Source organism: Pleurodeles waltl, chromosome 2_2 (assembly GCF_031143425.1).
Source record: "Pleurodeles waltl isolate 20211129_DDA chromosome 2_2, aPleWal1.hap1.20221129, whole genome shotgun sequence".
NCBI lineage: Eukaryota > Metazoa > Chordata > Amphibia > Caudata > Salamandridae > Pleurodeles > Pleurodeles waltl.
The window spans coordinates 996,198,279-996,219,266 of NC_090439.1; the positions used below are offsets into that span (position 1 = coordinate 996,198,279).

The 20,988-nt window shown below is 44.9% G+C and overlaps 1 protein-coding gene across 2 annotated transcripts in view; it reads right to left on the bottom strand.

The window, feature by feature from the left end:
- Window positions 1-20,988, bottom strand: part of WASHC5 (WASH complex subunit 5) — a 326,030-nt gene that overhangs the window by 11,919 nt on the left and 293,123 nt on the right. For both annotated transcript variants that reach the window (XM_069220734.1, XM_069220733.1), the window contains exon 28: window positions 2,788-2,875. In XM_069220734.1, coding sequence (XP_069076835.1) covers window positions 2,788-2,875 — 88 coding nt within the window. The remainder of the gene's footprint in view (window positions 1-2,787; window positions 2,876-20,988) is intronic.

Genomic DNA, 20,988 nt, shown 5'->3' on the forward strand with positions numbered 1-20,988 from the left:
CGGAAGGTTCCGAAAGAAAGGAACAGATGTCAGCATTCAGGGTTGGCAGTTAAATGCAGCACGGCCTGGTCACTTTCAGGGCGGATGAAGCCAATGCAGAGCTGTCTGGCGCAACCTAGCAGCACGTTAGAGTACTGAAGAAAAGTTTCTGGATCCAGTCTAGCGCTAAATATGCAGTATCCTTCAGAATCTATTTTAATCCCAAATGCACTCAACACACCACTCCTTGAAATCAAGAAACTTTCATTTAGAGATAGAGGGTAGCAATTTGCAACAATAAAGAGAATAAGTACTAGAAGACCAGGTGTTACCATATTAATACATACACTTTGTTCTCTGCATGACAACCAAACTGGCTTCAGATCAGGCAGCATATACAGAGACAGTTATCTTACGTATCACAGAATTCCGTTCTTAGCACAAATGAAGATGCCCCCTCCTTTCTGAGACTGCTGGACCGTTCAGTCACCTTTGATACTATTGACCATCCCATGTTCTTCACACCCTGAAGTCTCCATTGGGATTTGTTGCATGTTCTTCACTGGATCGCCTCTTACCTTTCCAACCAAGACCACACATGGGCATCTCCAGGACTCAGAAGATGCCTATCACCAATGAAGCCCCTTAGGATTCCATCTGGTCCCTGTCATTTTCAACCTGTACATGTAGTCACTTGGGGGTTCTATTCACTAATATAAGCATAAACATTCACCAATATGCCGATGATATACAATTATACTCGAAAGTCTCCTGCTCAAGACATCCAATGCCTCAAGCACTGCCTGCACCTGATCTAGACCTTGATGTCCAGCATCTACCTTAAGCCCATCCCCACCTAGAAAGAGGTCCTAATATTTGCCAAGAACAAGAAACAAGACAAATTCTAAACCTAGTTCAACAACATGAGCCTTAACAACTTCAAATCCCAACTTTCACTCTATGGCAAGTCCCTCTGATTTATTATCATCACCCTCAAGGAACACACTGCCTAGAAACCAAATATGGTCTGTACTCTCTCGTCTAAAGAAAGTCAGACCGTTTTTCCAGAACTGCTGTTCAAGTCCCCGTATTTTCATATCTGGATGGTGGAAAAGCTCTGCTCCCAGAGACCAGACTGACCCCTCTTAAGTCCATCCTAAATGTCACAGCACATCTCATCCAAGACCTGAAGAAATATGATCACATCACCAGCATCCGAAAGGAACTCCACTGGCATCCCTTGTTGGCCCGCACTGTCCTCAAACCTAGCTACATAGTTCACAGAGCATATCTGACTGACAAGCTTTCCATCTCTAGTCGTTCCCAGCATAGCTAGAACACAATCAGACTGGAGACAAAGAAGTGTAGAAAACGAAGAAAAACAAGACAACAGGCCCATTTCATTGATACACCCAAATTCCTTGTATCCATCGGGAGTGCCACAACCATGTTCCAATTTAAGAAAGATTTGAAGAAGCACTTGTTCAAAGGGTACTACATCAAGATAAAGTAATCACACACTTTACCACACACAGCAACCAAACACTTTGGCACCGAGAAACCAACTACCTCTCCAATTATCATCAGATGTGATCAGTGGCAATGTTGAAGGGTTGTTTAATGACATCTACTGCGAAATGTTGTTTTGTCGAATGGTGCTGTTATTTAGAAACCCCATGTGGATTATGAGTTTGATTGGTTTGTTCCGAATCTGTAGTTTTATATTCAATTCTGTGAACCGACAAATGGAGGTCCATCACAGGGTTACTGATGGGAGAGCAAGGGATATTGTTGGGGGAGGTGAGGTTAGTAAATTTCCAGATTATTCTTTGTAACAGAACAGCTATTACATTGTCACAGAGTCTCATCTTCAAATGGGAGATTTGCAAAACCAAATCTAGAGTTGTTAGAAAGAGGTACTTTACCAAGTTTTTGTAGACTGGGCAAATAATAGTCACATTTTTTTGGAGACTTTATACCAGTACTGGAGAAGGCTTTGTTTGGCGCATGTGTTTCAGAGTTGCATTTTCACCACCAGGAATGGCTAGATTGAAGCAGACTAAAGCATTCTGTGAATGAACAAGATGATTGTCTAGAATACAGCTGTGGATTTTGTTGGCAGCTCGTTGTCAGATTTTATTATTAATTTTAGTACTAATAGTTTGAAGTATTGGAGCCATGCCTCAATTGGTTTCAATGAGCCTTGTTTCATATTTATATATATATGACTATATGCTGGTACACCACAGATGATCTGGAATGTAGGGAAGGGGAGTGTAGGTTTTAGTAGGCAACTGTAGTTTGACACACCAGGAGAGCTGTGCTGTGAGCTTAGAATAGTAGGGATCTCAGCAGACAGTAGTTACAATCTGTGTACTCTTGGGTAGATCTAGGACAGCATGCAATGTGCAACCAAAAGCCAACAGGCATACAGAAATACATAGTTTGTATACAGCTATAAGGTTGATATCGGAAAATGTAAGATGAATACACAAATTGTTAGTACCAACCATAAATGAGGACAGGAAAGGTAATTCTTACTGCTTAAGCCAGGATTGCTTAGACTTTAAAAGAAATCGGCATATATGCATTTATAGGGGACTTTTTTAGTTAGTGGTATTGAAAGGAGCAATAGGATCACAACTGGAACAGTTCAGCGTGGTAATGGTGAAAGTGACTATCACTCAACAGAGTCAAATATATTACTGGGATCAGTTTTATTGGGTTAGTGCCCTGTTCCCAAAACATACAGTTTATACAAAACACAACTTGTACCCAATCGTGAACTTGACAGGTCATAATTCTTACCCTTCTTGGAAGCTTAGTATTACGGACATAGTCTTCGAGGAACATCAATGCACCAACCACATCTGCAGGCATTTCAGGAACCTTTTGACTAGAAGACAAAAACAGGCAAATAAAACATTACATATGTAATGTGCTATGTTCATAATCCTTAGAGCAGTGAAAGACCATGTTGACACTAGGGGCCAGATGTAAGTAGCCTTTTGCACCTCGCAAACGGCGAAAAACGCTGTTTGCGAGGAGCAAAAGGCCTCACACGATGCAGAAACACATTTTGCGAGTCGGTACCGACTCGCAAAATGTGTTTCCGACTCGCAAATAGGAAGGGGTGTGCCCTTCCTATTTGCGACCGCATCGCTATGTAGAGTTGATTTGTGACCGCGAAAGCGGTCGCAAATCAACTCGCAGTTACCATCCACTTGAAGTGGATGGTAACTCATTCGCAAACGGGAAGGGGTCCCCATGGGACCCCTTTCCCTTTGTGAATGCAAACAAAAATATTTTTTCAGAGCAGGCAGTGGTCCTATGGACCACTGCCTGCTCTGAAAAAAAACGAAACTAAAAGGTTTCGGTATTTTTCTTTAAGGAAAACGGGCTGCAAAAAGAAAAAAAAAACTGCTTTATTCAAAAGCAGACACGGACATGGTGGTCTGCTGTCTCCAGCAGGCCACCATCCCCATGAGTGCCTAGACCCGCAAACTGCGACCCACCTCATAAATATTTATGAGGTGGGTCTTTGCGACCCCATAGCGAGTCGCAGAAGATGTCTGAGACACCTTTCTGCATTCCCTTTTGCGAGTTGCAAATTGCGAGTCGCTGGGACTCGCAATTTGCAACTCGCAAAAGGGAACCTTCCTACATCTGGCCCTAAGTGATTTCAAAATATACATTTTACCAAGGTGTGAGGAATGAAATGATAAATGACACAGATTAAGTTGTGGAAAGGTGAGTACATAAGGACTTTGTCCATGAAACGCTGTCTTTCCTAATTCAAAGCTGAAATGGCACACACAGCTGTAGCAAGAAAGCTGCCAAATGAAATTCCACTAAGGGCCACGACTGTCAGGATCTCCCACCACAAAAACACACCACCATCCAACATGGGTCTCGGAAGGAGGATAAAATATAGTACAGTGGCAGCTGGCTGTAGATTTGGAAAAAGAAAACTAACAGTAACTGTAATATTTTGGAGCTTGTAGCATTTTTGGAATCTTGTGCTGTCTGTATTCTGTCATCTAGTGGTTAGGTTCAGAAGTGTTCCTATTTTTCCATTTTTCTTTTGGGCGGTGAAAAGGGATGGGCAGTAACAGATCCTATGACATCAAACGTAAACCCACAGTGAGCCAGTACGTGGATGCCATCTTCAGATTCCTCTTTCTCCACTTTAGTGATCAGTGTTGCTTAGTGTTTACCTTTAATAGTACCCTTCCACTGTGGAGGGGGTAACTTGTATGCAAATCCGTAAAATCACCAAGCTCAAAACTATTACTACAGGTTTTGGGGACAGAAAAGTCCTCTGCATTCTAATGGCAGTGTACCCCTGCCACGTGCCCAGCTGTACAGTTATCTGCATCGCTAATGCTGATTTTTGCTGTCGTAGGCAAACAGAGATTGTGCATGTGTGCCATGACATACACCAGTCTCAAGGATTGCAGTCTTGTTGCATCAGGAGGGGTGCTCAAAGCGCTACCCTGAAGGTGATGAAGTTTCGTAGGTTCCCATTATGCTAATGAGGTTACTGGATTTGGGAGACAGGATCAAATGGATTGTGGGTACTAAGTATGATTCCACACCACATGACGCCTGTAGGCCTAATCCGGGTTCTCCACCTAACTAGCAGCACCTCATCTCTGGCTGAGATGATTGTGGCAACTGGGAGCATGACAAGAAGGAATCCTCAGGGGAATCATGGTCGATCAGATGCCTTTCTCTCAGTTACCAAAAGGTTTCATACAGGCAAAGACAACAGAGGCAGAATATAGTTCAATAAGGATTTATTGAAGGAGCTGCATCTTAGATAAAAAGGAATGGATTGCCATAACTAGGATGTTAAAACACAATAAAAACAAGCAGGTGACTAACAGACTAAAACACAAGAACAGTTCTACCATACTGTCGCTAGGAGTGATATATATATATTTCTCCTACCTTTACCCTATTTGAGCACAGCGTAATAAGCATATTCTGCCCTTCAGGTTTCCCCCCTCGGGGTACGTCATCCATCATTCTTACAGGAAGTAGCCTGTAGTCTAGAGCGACACTGTTCCCATGCGGATCAAGGGTCCAGCCGTCTAAGCGAGTGGCTGCAGTGAAGCAATCAGCATACAGTCGTGATCATCTGTCTGGAATCTCCCTCTAACGTGTCTAGGACAATGGGGTGTTTCATAATAAGACATTCTAAGAAATAGTCCCAACGTATGAGTATTTGTTTTCTGTGAATGTTGGAGACACAGCATACCACGTTTGTCAGAAACCCTATCTGACTGTAGCCTTGGAGAAAGCACAACACAAAGTGAAATAAATGTTCTACTAAGAACGTGATGCTTTCCTAGGCGAAAGCACAATGAGATAAAGAAAATAAAACAGCACCGCAAATGTGGCTATTGCTAGAAAAATAAAGCAATGCTGAATAAAATGTAACTGGATTAAAGTTCACAACGGCAGGCCTGGTAAGCTAAAACAACATGTCTAAAACATGGCTAAAATAGCTATACAACAGTGGAAGATTACTAACTTCGCCAGGAGTTAAGCTGAACAAAGTGTGGAGGCAACATACCATGCAGCGATCAGTAGTAGGCGTGGACAGTCCTTTTGAACCTGTTTCACTGGAGCGAGGCATATGGGCCCACTCACTTTTTAAAGCTCCACTGCTTTGTGCTTAACCCACCCTTTGGACTACATCAGGTAGATGTGAGGTGCTGGGCAGTGCGGGAGGGATGACTGCACCGGTTGTGTATGTGAGCCCGGGAGTGCTGTGCAGTGTGTGCATGGTGAGAGCATGTACTGGATGTATGTGTAACTGCGAGGAGTACAGTAGATGAAGAGTGTAGTGTTGTGCAGCACACACATGGAAAATGTGTGTGCTGGTTGAAGATGTGCCTACAAGTGGCAACACAGAAAGGCTATAGTACTGAGCAATGTGCATACACTCAACACACAACATATGTTCTGAGTGTGTGTCTGTGGTGGTGCAATCCATAGAGGTAATAGTGGTAGACAGTGTGAGCTGTGTACATACATACACTTAGGGCATGTATGCCTGTAATGGTACATTAAATAGAGGACCCTCGGTACCATTCTGGAATCCACAAGTCTGATGGTGAAGATATGAGGATGTAGAGGAATCCCCCCCACAGACAGATGTCCTTATTGTTGCATTCCAGTGAGCTGGGTGAAACAAACTGGAGAGGGAGGTTCCCCCTGTACACCTCATATTATGCTTTTTGAGTCAGTGATAGATCACAAGAGAGGGCCTTGAACACATCTCAGTAAGGAGATGGGACAGAAAGGGGAATCTTAATAAAGTGGGGCTGACAGCCCGGGATTTACTCTTGATGCATGTGGTATAGGTGACATCCAGGTGTTAACTCTAGTCTCTCCCATGGCCTGTGTTGTGGGACTATCTGCTTTGGAGTCTCTCCTGCTGTAACAGATGGCTTTTCAAGAGGATGAGGCAGAGGGGAAGTGTGTACTTCAAAAGAAGCAGAATCTGAACATAAAACTTCAAAGACCCAGACCCTAAGTGGCATTTGGTATTTAGAAATGGACTATAAGAAGGGGAGGCCCCATTAATAATCATCTGCCAAGCAGCCAGACGGGCTCGGTGAGGAGAGGAAGCTCTGAAAGACTTCGGCATGTGACCAGGACTCGGATCCAAGGCCTCCTAGTCTCCCTGCTGGGTGAAGGGACATCACCCAGGGAAGCCAAAGCCACCTGCTCTGGAGCTTCAAGCAATAGCACCTGCCTGCTTACAAAGACCAGTGTGCCCTGTGAGGAAGAGCAGAGCGCTGAAGGAAGCGAGGTCCAATGGGGAGCCATACTGGGAGGACTTCAATAGCGAGGTGTGAGGAAATGGCTGCTGCACTGATCGGGTCATTGCTTTTGTGCAGATTTAAGTCGGTGACCACTGTATGCCACCAGTGGGCAGCTGTGAAGACAACAGAGTTAAGATTGCTGTACTGTAGGGCAGAAGCCTGTGTGACACAATAGCAGCAACCCAGTATGCCAGGAGGGGCCTCCATGGTGAAGACTACCGTGTGGTAAGGGTTGAAGCCTTTCGTGACACTGGAGCGGCAACCTCAAATGCCAGGATGGGCTGCTGGGAAAAACTGTGCTGTGTGCATTGGGCAGGAGTTGCGAACTGTGAGCTCCAATGACTTTTAAGTCACCAGGATCCATAAGGCCTGCACCTGACCTGACCAAATGGATGAAGTGAGAACATCGTGGAAGCATCACTGTTTCAACGGGACCAGGAGCATCGGAATCACTCACCCCCTTTTTTTGGTGCGTGAACACCTATACCAGAGGTGGAGCAAAGAAACACCTCTGATTGCTGCTGGAGTATGACCGCATAGGCTCAGAGGAGAGGCCTCCTACTGGGACATGGGGGACTCACTGCTAAACGTACTGCAGTGCTAAGACACTTGTGATTGCACTCTAAGAGTCAGAGTGAACTCTTGAATTATGGCCTACTCCCGAGCATTCTCTGGATGCGGTCACTAGTGAACAGGGAATAACCCTGATCACATTAAGAGGAACCGGTGGGCCAGGGTCTTGCCAAGGAAACACTGGAGCCCCGACCTCAAGGTGGAAATGCGTTGTTATCTATGAATGCTGTAACTTTGCTCTGAATGAATAGAGTTGGTAATAAAATACTTGTTTTTGTTAAAAAAAAAGTAAGTATTTCGCTGGACATTGATTTATTGCTCCTGCATGCTCATTGAGATTTGAACCATGCTCAATAATCAGCGTGTCCTCCCTTTGCCCCCCGGTAGCCTAGACTGCTTCTTCACATCTACCACTGAAAGTCAAGTGAAGAAGGGGCACTTGGACATTAGAAGTAAAAGGCCTCACCCGCCACACTTGGGTCCAGAAGCACCTCTATGCCCCTCTGAATAGGGCTCTGACACAGGTAGTAGCTTATTCTTTCGCAGAGAGAATCTTTCCTGTACTCACTTGTGTCCAGATTGTGTAGCGGTATCAACCTTTTCAGAGAAGATGTGGTGAAGTTTGTGGGGTTGCCAAAAAGTGTTCAGAGCGCTCTTCCCCAGAAGTGCCTCCCAGTTTGCATGGATAGCCACACAATAGTACACAATAGTGTTTTGTGAAAGTATGGACTGCTTACAATGGGGCAGTCATGCATATGTCATTGATGGAGACATCCACTAGAAAAGCTAGCATGGCCTCTTTATTTCTGGTAGCCTGCACACTTGGTTTGCTTGCAAGGATTTTGACTGCAAGCAGATATACTTCATAGTTCTTCTTCTTGCAAGTTGTAACTGACTGCTCTCCTCAGTAGTGCCTTTTGTGCCTCTATTTGTAGGTGCTGAAAGAAGGCATGTAATTGTTTTAAAGGCTCACAATGGAAATGTGATATCTTTAGATTGAAGTGTGGGTTAGTTCTCTTTACTACTATCCATATATATGTATAGTAAGGGTTCTTGGATAGTTAGTGCCTACAATTTGCTCACCCTACACAGGGACGTGATCACTATTTAAAAGGCTGTTTTAAGTGTCAGGGCTTTGAGGCCTGCTTTGTAAATTGGTTTGAAAGGACATTTCATGAGCTGTGACAGTACTAGGTAGCGGTTCCACAGAGGAGCAGGCCCGACATCGCTCTAAGAACATTTTAATTACTGTTATGGCAAAGAGCGTGCCTCCCATGGTACCATGGGTATATGTGATTATAGCCAAATGAGTATTTGCAAAGAGAACTACAGTAAATCTACCAAAGATCTTTGAATAGTTGCCCAACCTGCCAGTTTACCTTACAGGTTCATTTTTTGCACTAGAATAAATTTAGCTGCGGGGCATTTGCGTGTGGTGGGGCATCTTACCTCCTCCAGGGCCTCCATACACCTATCTTGTGGGTTGAAGTGTCGAAAATATCAGTGCTCAGCAGGCAGACAGGCTGCTAGGCTGCAGCTAGTTGGTTCCTGATGGAACACATTCCCCCACTGCAGTGTTAACAGATTTTTAAACACTGCTTTTTATAGATGGCTGACATCCTTACATGGTTGGAGTATCATGTCTGTCTGCTCCAGTGTAGGGCTTTTAGGATCAGAGTCATATTTGTTGGGATAAAAAGGTGGGGATACCCTGATGCTAAGCTTTGGCACTACGCATTTGCCTGTATTGCGACATTGATATATTTATGGTGTTCCCCAAGTTTTTCATATTGTGTCCACCACCCTTGATGTAGCTCCCATTCATGCAATATTCATTATCGTCTGTTAAGTCTGTCTTCTACATCTTGTTGTCCTTGTCGCATAGGCTCTCATTATTCTAATGAGACTACTGGATTTTGAGCAGCAAGATCGTCCACAGTGTGGGGGACTGAGTCTGACACACGGTGGATGACACTTGTCCAAATCTGGGCTTTGCTCCGGCTAACTAGCAGTGCCTCATCTCTCCCTAGAGGCAGAGACGACTGGGCAGCCAAGCGCATGACATATTAGTACTTCTCAGGGAAGTCGTGGTCACTCAGGTCACAACCGGTTCTCTCATACACAGTTCGGTCTCATATATAAATGACAAAAAAAGCAGTATAAGTTTTAAAGATTGGTTTAATAAAACTACTGCATTTTGGATAGAAAAGCGTGAGCTGCAATAACCAGAACTACACAACACAATAATATTAAAATAGTGTCGATGAGAATGAAGCATAAGAATAATGCTATCATAGTGCCACTAGAAGCAATGGACTATTCCCTATCTAAATCATATTTCGAGCACAGCATGTTAAGCTCTAACCCTGCCTTTCAGGTTTCCCCGGGAGGACTTCAACCCTCATACCTGGGCAAAGGCCTATAATCTGCGTCAGCATCTGCAACGGAGCATCCAGCATACAGTTGTGGTTCCCTGGCTGGAATCTCCCTCTTGAAGTGTAATGGGACTAGAAAGCGTTTTTTTAATTAACGCAGCAGATGTTCTAAGAAAATGTCCCTATGTAAGGATGTGTATTTTCTACGAATGTTGGAGACTAAACTTCTACCACGTTTACCGGCAACGTACCAGACTATAGCCTTGACTGAAGCACAGGGTGATCAAGAATGTGTTGTTTGAGAACACAGTGCTGAACGAAGCAAAACAGTTTGATAGAAGAAATTAAAACAAGACAGTAAAACTCGTTATTGTAAAAATAACAATGCAAAGCTGAATAAAATATATCTAGGTCAAGGTGCACAGCGGCCTAGTGTATTAAACTAACGTGCATGAAGCTATAATTAAAATGGCTACACAACACCCTGGTTGGAGTATCACTACTAGGAAGATCTTCCTTTGAATCGCCCATCTCCATGCGTCCAGTGCCAGCTTTGAAAGGCCATGTGACTTTGTGCCTGCCTGCTTGTTCAGATAGTGCATCATGTGTTTGTTGTCTGTTTGGATTTGAACTACTTTCCCTGTTTTATTGCTTTAGGAGTGTCTAGTGTCACATAATGTATATGTTTCACCTATGTGCACCCCCCCACCCTTTGCAAGATGCATCTATGGTGATAATTACTGTGGGGACTGGTTGTTTGGATGGGATACCTATTGTAATATTTTATAATGTGTATTCATTTTCCTTGTGCAACTTTATTTTCACAATCATTAGATCTTCTCATTTCCCTGTTGATTGTGATCATTAAAACAAACTCAACAATTGAATGAGCCTTGTATGTAGGCTGGCAAAGGGTATAAAGGGTACGCATGAAGCCATTATGCCCAGCATTTTTAACTCAGTTCTCCCTGTCATTGATTGTACTATCTGATAAAGATGAACTTGCTATGCCAGAGCCATAAGTCTCTTTTGTACAGAGTAGGATTTTACCTTGCTCGGGTCTACCTCTGCCCCCAAGAAGGTCTTTTACTTCATTGGTTGTGGCGAGGATTTCTCTAATTTTACTGAAACCAACTGAGTACATTGTTTTCATGCTCTGGCACTGTTTGTGTGCTCACCTTTACCAATCAGTCATCCAGGGAGGGGTACAAATACAGCCTCTGTCTTCGAAAGAGTGCAGCGCTTACAGTGAGAGTGACTTTATTCCAAACATCATAACTTGGATGATGAGATTTTCCCACCATAAACATGAGATACTTCTTGTGGGTGGAGTTCATTGGGATGTAAAGGTAGGTGGGCTTGAAGTCGATGGTGGCCATATAGTCTTCCTTCTGTAACAGTGAGATAATTTCCTTCCTATAAGGTGGTCATCTTGAATGTGTGTCTCTTGATGAACTTATTCAGAAATCTCCCGGCTGTGATAAGTCTTAAGTTCAGATCCTGCTTGAGAATGAGGAGTAAACAGAGTGAAGTCCCAGATTCTTCTCTTGGTACTATATCTATTGACCCCTTCTTCAGGATATATTGCTCTTCCTGTTGTAATAGTTTTCGTTCTTCAGCTTTGCTAGTCCTCTTTTCTGGCTTGGTGTTTACAAGTATTTTTGTCCATTTCTATGAAAAATCTGTGTTTCATAATGTTGAAAACCCACTTGCCAGAGGCGATTTTACTACATTCTTGGAGGAACCCTCCCAATCTGCCATCTGTTTGTGTGTGGTCACAGATGCCTTTGCGGACTGGCTCCTTCTTCATGCTCTGGCTTAAAAGGATTGGCTTCCTTCTGCAGGGTATCACCATTGTGGGTATGCTCCCTGAGCACTTGCTCCCCGAGTGGTTTTGGTCTGCTGTTGCATCTGTTGGAAGCCAAGCCTTCCTATAGGCCTCTAGGTAGCTTGTGTGTCTTCTGAAAGAGCCTTTAGCTTGAAGAGCACCTATTGCATTAGCGGTGATGTTACTCTTTTCCATATGGTGCAAGGTTTCATCTACCACAGTAGGAGAGGGTGAGTGCCAAGTATGTAGGAAATCCAGAAAAGACAGCAGACATATAAAATGAGAACAAAGAAAGCGGTAACTGATTCTCTTTAAATATTTAAGCCATAACCATTGTTGAGTTTGATCACTTTGGCATGAATGTCCAGATGTGGCACAGATGAAGCCACTGATCAAACACAATACTGCAAAACTAAATAGAAAAGATTTGCTTTGTGGACCAAAGCTTGTATCAGACATACTGCTTGGGTTTCGCAGAAATCTTTCTTTTTAGCCCCGGACATGCACTTTTCTGAATGTCGGCTGAAATGCATTAGAAACATTAGACAAGTCCGTTTGCGGTCAGTGATATACGCAGCCTTGCTAACTGAAGGCCTGGAAACATTTTGTGTTGGAAATGCAGCAGGATCAATGTCTCCTTTGTTGAATTTTCGTTTACTTGATAATTACTCTGAAAACACACATATGTACAAATGTTGTTGCTCTTTTTAGCCCCGTGGCTTAGGTGTCCGCTGGGTTCAACTACTATGGCTTAACCTGATATGCCGGAAGATGGATTTTCATTGATGAATCTATGCATTCTGGGATTTGTGGTCATGGGTCACATCAGTTGATCTATTTGAACGAACATAGCTGAAAACCACACGTCTAGTTTGTGAACTTCCTTCAACCACCTTATCCTCTACCTACGTCAAACTTTCCTTCCAGGGTACGAAAGGGAAATTATAGTTTTGGAAATGCCCCAAAACTTTTAACTGCTTTGGTCACTATTCACAAAACAGGACATAAACATGGTCACCTGTTGCAATTATTTGTACAATTTAGTGCAGGTTAGTCAGAGGGTACCAAAGTAAAATGTGGTCAAAGAGTGCTTTTTCCAACAGAATTTAATTAAGAACTTACATGAGAATACCTACTTAAATATAAGTTGTGCTGTGAGAATAGTGAAGAATGAATGTTGTTGCTACTCTAACAAAAAATTGTATCAAATCATGCACACAATGACAATGAGTTGCAAGAAATCTGATTACTGTGTGTTAACCTTTTGCATGTGGCGTGAACATGTTTTCTCCATTAAAGTGTTCAATTTAATATTTAACTATAAATTCAAATTCATTAATCATGATATAGTTACTTAAAACCTTACATGATGTGGTTAAAACAAAAAGATCAAATATAAAACCAACAAAACATGTTAATTAAAAATTACTACAGACTTCTAAAAGTGCAATGTCCTTACAAAGTTAAACAAACAAAATTAGCAAAACTAAAGAGGTAAAAACTTGACCTTAACAAAGTTTGTGCCCGACCTTCTACTGACTGTAATATCCTCAGATATGGCCGAATCTCAAATTATAATGCTTCACCAATAGAGCTAGCTTAACAGCTGAAGGGGGTCCAAGTAAGAGCTAGTTAGGGAGAGTCACTGCTTACGGAGGCATAGCTAGAACTTCGGGGCAATGTCCTGAGTCAAACCTATAGACCTGCACTACAGCTGATGCACCCTTGGTAATGAATACGGCCAGGGAAGCAGAGCTAAGAAAACAGATTAGCGGCGAGAATAAAATGAATAGCAGCCATATACGTTCAAGTTTATGCAGTGCCCTGAGAAATTTGAATAGAGCTCCCTTAATAATATAAAGTGCCTGTGCGTGAGAAAGTACAAAAAAAAAGATCCAAAAATTTAAAGTGCGCTCCCTCTATTTAATAGTGCAGCTGCTTTGTACTGCTGTTCTGTGATGATTATAAATTTTACCAAGCATGCCATTACTTGGGGTGTATGACCCCGCAAAAAAAATAGCAAGGCTTGGTAGCATGTTCTAACTCCATTTGCATTGAAGAGGTTGTGTATAAGCTTTCTGAATGCACTTAGCAAAATTGGGCAGATACATATTAGATGCATAAAGGTTTCCTTCGGCCACTGGTAGAGCCTGCACACAATGAGGCTGGCTCTGGGGCCCAGGATGGTGTTGCATCCTTTGATGGTAATAGGACAAATCTTAATGCAAAAAATGTGTTCTCATAGTAACCAATAATGCCATCAAAAAATATCTCTGTGGTATTTGATTGTTGTAAGTGTTCATGCATAACCATGAATGTCTGCATTTACGGAAGCGTTCCTTGTCCTGCACCCGGGACAGGAGCCTTATTTGTTTGTTCACTGCGAGTTTGAAAGTATGGGGTGATAGGGGCGGATCCCATAAGTGTTGCAAAGTCGGTGCTTTCAAGGCTTCGCCACTTGCCTTGGCCCAGTGATTTGATTGACTATAGTCCTGGATCTCCTTCCAGATCAGCGGTTTCAAAGTATTTACGCGGGCCCACTTGAGCAGATGACAAATATTTTAGGAGTGCACACTGTTGTGCTAGACCTTGCTCGAGGAGCCCAAATTCTAGTCAGATTTGTGCAGGTGATGTGAATTGTGGGAGATTAAATACCAGTAGATGGACTTTTCTCCTATACTGTAGCAATGTCATCAAATGCTGTCCCAGCTTTGGGGATGTGAGGGCGCATCGTCCAGTGCTGGGCTTAGGTCTGAGATGGACAGGATGAATAGTGTAGGGGCTAGGACATAACCCTGTTTTAAACCTCCGCCTCTGGAAATGGCTGTGGATAAGCCTTTATTCGTACCCAGGCTTACCTTTGTCCAAGTTTCAAAGTACAGTAACTGGATTGCCCGCAGGAGATTAGATGGAATATTCCATGCGGCTAGTTGTGCCACAGCAAATTCCTGTCCACATGATCAAAAGGTTTTGTAAAATCGATGAACCATGTGTAAAAAAATCTGCTTTTTCTGAATTTACTTCGATATAAGCATGCTGATCGCCACAAGTTTATCATTGTACTCGAATTTGGCCGAAAGTCTGTTTGATTACATGGAAAGCGTCCAGTCTCTTCCATCCATTTTTCCAGTTCCTGGAGGAGGATTCCTGCAAAGATCTTTGCCTCAACATCTCATAGAGCAACTAAATGGTAACTATCTGGGGTGGCGTAGGGACCTTTTTTAAAAATTTTATGTAAAATTGACCCTTCCCAGGACTCCGATATGCTGTTCTCGCACAGACAGAAGTTAACTAATTGGCCAAGTATCTCACTCCGAAACTCTGGGTCTTGTTTGTATATTGAGGGGGGAACGCCATTTGGTTCTGAACCTCTTATTAGCTTTATTTGTAAGGCAATGATGGTTTGAGTCCGAGCGAGCCGGCGTGGTCACCTTCAAGTTAGAATGCTGCGAGGTGGATTTATTGCACATATATATATATATATATATATATATATATATATATATATACACATATATATATATATATATATATATATATATATATATATATAGGGGCCCAATATGCCTCATCCATAATTGTTGGGGGACGTTGTTGCCTGCAGCACGAGCCAAGCCATACTCTGGCTGGTTAGTCAGGGCCCAAAATGGTTTGCTGTTTTTTGCTTTGCAAGCATGTAAAATGTCGAGCCATTATTGCTTATTCCTTGCTCTTTTTGCTTTCCAGATGGATTTCTTGTATTCCTTCCTGATCTGTGTAAATGTAGGAACCAAGGAACCCAATGAGTGCTGGTGTTGTGTTGACTTAGCTGCTTTTAGGGCACGCTTCAGCAGTTTAAGAGAGCTGTTAAATTATATGTTGTATGCAGGGCATTGTGGAGGCAGCCATTGCCAGTTGTTTGCTCCAAGCCCCTTCTTTCGTTCTACCAACACTTTTTCCCAATCGACCTCTGGATTTCGGGGTGCACAGCTTCTTTGGGGAATAAGGCTTTTCCAAAACACATATTTTGCTTGAGTGGCTTCCGTCCATCTTATTCGGTGCCATGTGGATCCCGGATCTTACAGCCCTATGTACATTGTTCAAGGGCATTCTCATTTTCATTAATGATGTCCACCATGAGGAGGCAGTAATCGCTTTCTCTTCAACCTTCTACTTTAAAAGCTGTAACCCTGTGAAATAGGCGAAGAGAAACTAAAACAGTCTATTATTGACTCTGTTACTTTAGTTCTGCGGGTCGCAGCCATTGGCTGATCTGGGGGGAACCTTACAATCAAACCCTGAGGCCCATTGCTTCAGGAGTTGCCAATAAAAAATGATCAGTTCTATAAGGTTTTGCATATTTAGATAGTTACTCAGGTATGTTCCAGACGACATCAAGAGCACGAGCCTGTGTCATTCCTCAGGTGGCTGGCCAAAGTTAAATTAAAATTGCCAGTCACAAGCGACTTAAGTTTCTGCAAAACTTGCTCTATAACTTCAGGTGACTTTTGTCTCTGTGCACCCTTGGGGTTCAAATAAATATTCTCCAACAAAACGCAGATTTCTTTCAACTCTAATCTCCAGTTTTGATTGATTGTGCTTGCATGTACAGTGAATCGATCTCCAAGTCTGTTAGGATTATGGTTTTGTTGAGGGTCACATAAATGCTCAAGCCACCCTTTGGCTTGCGCTTGCCTCTGTTTTTTTGGGCAGAGTTGTAGAATTGCGTGTAGCCCCGGACGGGAGCTTCGCTACGGCCCCACGTCGCCTGGAGACATATTATATTGTGTGAGCGTAAGTAAGGGCCAGCTGTACGAAACTTTTTGCATGGCGCAAACAGCGAATTTTGCTGTTTGCGACATGCAAAAAGCACATTGCGATGCTCATTCCCATTTTGGGAGTCAGTAACTTGGTTACCGGCTCGCAAAATGGGAATGCGAGTCGCAAATGGGAAGGGGTGTTCCCCTTCCTATTTGCGATTTGCATCGCAATGCAGAATTGCTTTGTGACCGTGAACGCGGTTGCAAAGCAATTCGCAGTTACCACCTGTGTCACACTGGTGGTAACCCATACGAAAAAGGGAAGGGGTCCCCATGGGATCCCTTCCCCTTTGTGGATGGCTCTGAAAACAAAATGAAACAAATACGTTTCATTTTTTCGTTTGTATTGCAACTCGTTTTCCTTTAAGGAAAACGGGCTGTGTTAGAAATGGGGATTTTGGTTGGCAGTCAGGTTGCCCTCTGTCCAAGCAAGAACCCTCACTCTAGTCAGGGTAAGTCACACACAATCCAAAATCAGCCTGTGCCCACCCTTTGGTAGCTTGGCACAAGCAGTCAGGCTTAACTTAGAAGGCAATGTATAAAGCATTTGTGCAATAAATCATACAATACCATAACATAATACCACAAAAATACACCACACAGTGTTTAGAAAAATATATAATATTTATCTGGGTATTTGCAGGTCAAAACGATCAAAGTTGCAATATGAATTTGTAAAGATATCACTGAAAAGTGATATAAAGTGTCTTAAGTCTTTAAAAAAGCAAACAAAGTCTCTTTCTAGCACAAAGTACCTGGTTTCTGGTGGAAAATCTCCGCAGAAGGCTGCAGAAGAGGAGATGCGTGGAAAAATGGTGTGTGCGTCGGTTACGCCCCTTCACACACGGACTTGCTTCATTATTTTTCACGCGGGGAGCCGTGCGTCGTTCTACTGGAGGAAAAATTGTGTGTGCGTCGGTTGCACCCCTTCACACATGGACTTGCGTCATTATTTTTCACTTGGGGAAGACGTGCGTCGTTTTCCGGCATGCGGACAGTCTCTTTCTATGGGTCGCGGGGATTACCAGATGTCCCGGGTCTGTGCGTGGATTCTCCTGCTTGTTTTCCGGCTGCGCGTCGTTCCGCGGGGCTGTGCGTCGAAATTTCGCTCTCACGGCAGGCGTCGCATCGATTTCTCCTTGGAAGTCGGGCGGCGTTGTCCTTGCGAGGCCGTGCGTCAAAGTTCCGGTCGTCCCGAGGGCGTCGCGTCAATCAGCGTCAGTGTGCGGCGTTTTTCTCGCCACGGAACAAGCTGTGCGTCAAAAATTTCAGAGCACGAAGCGTCCAAGTGAAAGAGAGAAGTCTTTTTGGTCCTGAGACTTCAGGGAACAGGAGGCAAGCTCTAGCCAAGCCCTTGGAGAGCACTTTTACAGCCAGACAAGAGTTCAGCAAGGCAGCAGGCCAACAGCAAGGCAGCAGTCCTTTGGGGAAAGCAGACAGGTGAGTCCTTTGAGCAGCCAGGCAGTTCTTCTTGGCAGGATGTAGTTTCTGGTTCAGGTTTCTTCTCCAGCAAGTGTCTGATGAGGTAGGGCAGAGGCCCTGTTTTATACTAAGTTGTGCCTTTGAAGTGGGGGTGACTTCAAAGAGTGTCTAAGAAATGCACCAAGCCCCCTTTCAGTTCAATCCTGTCTGCCAGAGTCCCAGTAGGGGGTGTGGCAGTCCTTTGTGTGAGGGCAGGCCCTCCACCCTCCCAGCCCAGGAAGACCCATTCAAAATGCAAATGTATGCAAGTGAGGCTGAGTACCCTGTGTTTGGGGTGTGTCTGAGTGAATGCACAAGGAGCTGTCAACTAAACCTAGCCAGACGTGGATTGAAGGGCACAGAAAGATTTAAGTGCAAAGAAATGCTCACTTTCTAAAAGTGGCATTTCTAGAATAGTAATATTAAATCCAACTTCACCAGGCAGCAGGATTTTGTATTACCATTCTGGCCATACTAAATATGACCTTCCTGCTCCTTTCAGATCAGCAGCTGCCACTTCAACAATGTATGAGGGCAGCCCCAATGTTAGCCTATGAAGGGAGCAGGCCTCACAGTAGTGTAAAAATGAATTTAGGAGTTTTACACTACCAGGACATATAACTACAGAGGTACATGTCCTGCCTTTTACCCACACAGCACTCTGCTCTAGGGGTTACCTAGGGCACACATTAGGGGTGACTTATATGTAGAAAAAGGGGAGTTCTAGGCTTGGCAAGTACTTTTAAATGCCAAGTCGAAGTGGCAGTGAAACTGCACACACAGGCCTTGCAATGGCAGGCCTGAGACAAGGTTAAGGGGCTACTGAAGTGGGTGGCACAACCAGTGCTGCAGGCCCACTAGTAGCATTTAATGTCCATGCACTAGGAACATGTAGTGCACTCTACTAGGGACTTACAACTAAATTAAATAGCCAATCATAGATAAACCAATCAATAGTACAATTTACACAGAGAGCATATGCACTTTAGCACTGGTTAGCAGTGGTAAAGTGCCCAGAGGTAAAAAGCCAACAACAACAGGTCAGAAAAAATAGGAGGAAGGAAGCAAAAAGTTTGGGGATGACCCTGTCAAAAAGCCAGGTACAACATGACCCCCTACCAGCCTAAAGCCAGGGAAGAACAATCACTATCCTGATGTACTTCCCTGTTTGAGGCGACAGAACAAGGACCCAGGCCCACAACAGCAGGGGCATGCTCCAGTTCTTCGCCTTCCTGACTCCAATTGGATCCCTCTGTCCATACTCTCAGGGCCCACTAAGCCCATCCATGGGGAACCTTTCTCCTTACCTGCGGATCCCATCTGTGCAGCACCTAACCTTACTTTGCTCACAGATGTATCCCAGGAGCAGGATAGTACCACCAGGACTAACACAGTGGTGTTGCCCACTCTACCCTCGGGGTGTGACACTTGTCCCCTCCCCAAGGATAACTCTGTCCACCCAGACAGCAAGCCACAGTGGTTACTGACAGCTGCCAGGGATGAGAGCCAGGCCCCATGCCTCTCAAAGCTCTCCCACCACTGTGGTTGTGAAGAGTGGGGGACAGTAGCCCCAGGTGCTGGGCACCCTTTAACCACTCTCCCTTCCACCAGGTCAGGGATGACAGCCTGAACCTGGTCCTCCCCTCTGGGGCTCTGTACCCTCCCTCCTGGAGCGGTACCCCCAGAGTCCAACATGGTCAGGGTGCTTATAGAAGTCGCCCTGTACCATTCCTCCAACAGTGCAGGGCTGTTAACCTGCAACTGGCCCTCCAACCTGGGGTCTGTACCTTAAGGTTGGACTAGGGCCAGGGGTGAGGCTTCCCTCCCCCTGCCCTCCCTTCTGGGGTCCAGCACCCTCCAACTAGGAGTGGCCTCCTCAAAAGACAACATGGTAGAGGCACTGTTTTCAGTAGCCCCTCCCTCCAGGTCCGGGGGGACACCCTGAACCTGGTCTTCCAGCCCAGCGTCTGTACCCTCAGACTTGATCAGGACTTTCTGGGGGGCACGTCTACCCCCCGCCAGGTCAGAGTTTAACCTCTGAACTTGGCCATCCAACTCAGAGTCACCACCCTGAAGTTGAACAATTGCCTGCCACGCCAGGACTTCCTGGAGGGCACACTGACCCTTCACCAGGTCAGAGTTTAACCTCTGAACCTGGCCATCCAACCCAGGGTCACCACCCTGAGGTTGAACAATTGCCTGGCATGTCAGGACTTTCTGGGGGGCACACCTACCCCCCCACCGGGTCAGAGTTTAACCTCTGAACCTGGTTCTCCAACCCAGGGTCACCACCCTGAGGTTGGGCAATTGCCTGGCACACCAGGACTTTCTGGGAGGCACACCTACCCCCCACCAGGTCAGAGTTTAACCTCTGAACCTGGCCATCCAACCCAGAGTCAATACCCTGAGGTTGGACAATTGCCTGGCACAGCAGGACTTCCTGGGAGGCACACCTACCTCCCACCAGGTCAGAGTTTAACCTCTGAACCTGGCCATCCAACCCAGAGCCAATACCCTGAGGTTGGACAATTGCCTGGCACAGCAGGACTTCCTGGGAGGCACACCTACCACCCACCAGGTCAGAGTTTAACCTCTGAACATGGGTATCCAACCCAGAGTCACCACCCTGAGGTTGAACCATTGCCTGGCATGCCAGGACTTCCTGGGGGGCACTCTCACCCCCCACAAGGGACACACCGTCCCCAAGGGCCACACAAGAGTCTGGTTGGCACAGGTCTCCCGACCTCTGCCCATCCGGCAGAGTCTGGGTTTCCCCCAAACCAGAAACGGTTTCACCTGGGTCATTCCTGGGGGGCTCTGCTCTCAGAGCTGACCCCTGACTCTCAAGGTCCTCAACTAGGGTCTGCAACCCCCTCTCAACCCTATGTCTGGACTTCTGCACCCCCTACCTAGGAGTGGTTCTGCCAGACACCAGAACTGTTGGGATGCTGGCTACAGTCACCCCCCCCCAAGTTCTTCTGACACTGCAGGGCTTCCCTCAAAAGGTGGCCCTACGGTACAGGCTAGGCTTCCCTCCTGGTGTTCCCTCATGGAACCCTCTAGGACCTGGGACCTACCTGGGACACTACAATCCTCTCCCACCTTACTTGGTTGGGGACCACCTAGACCACTCC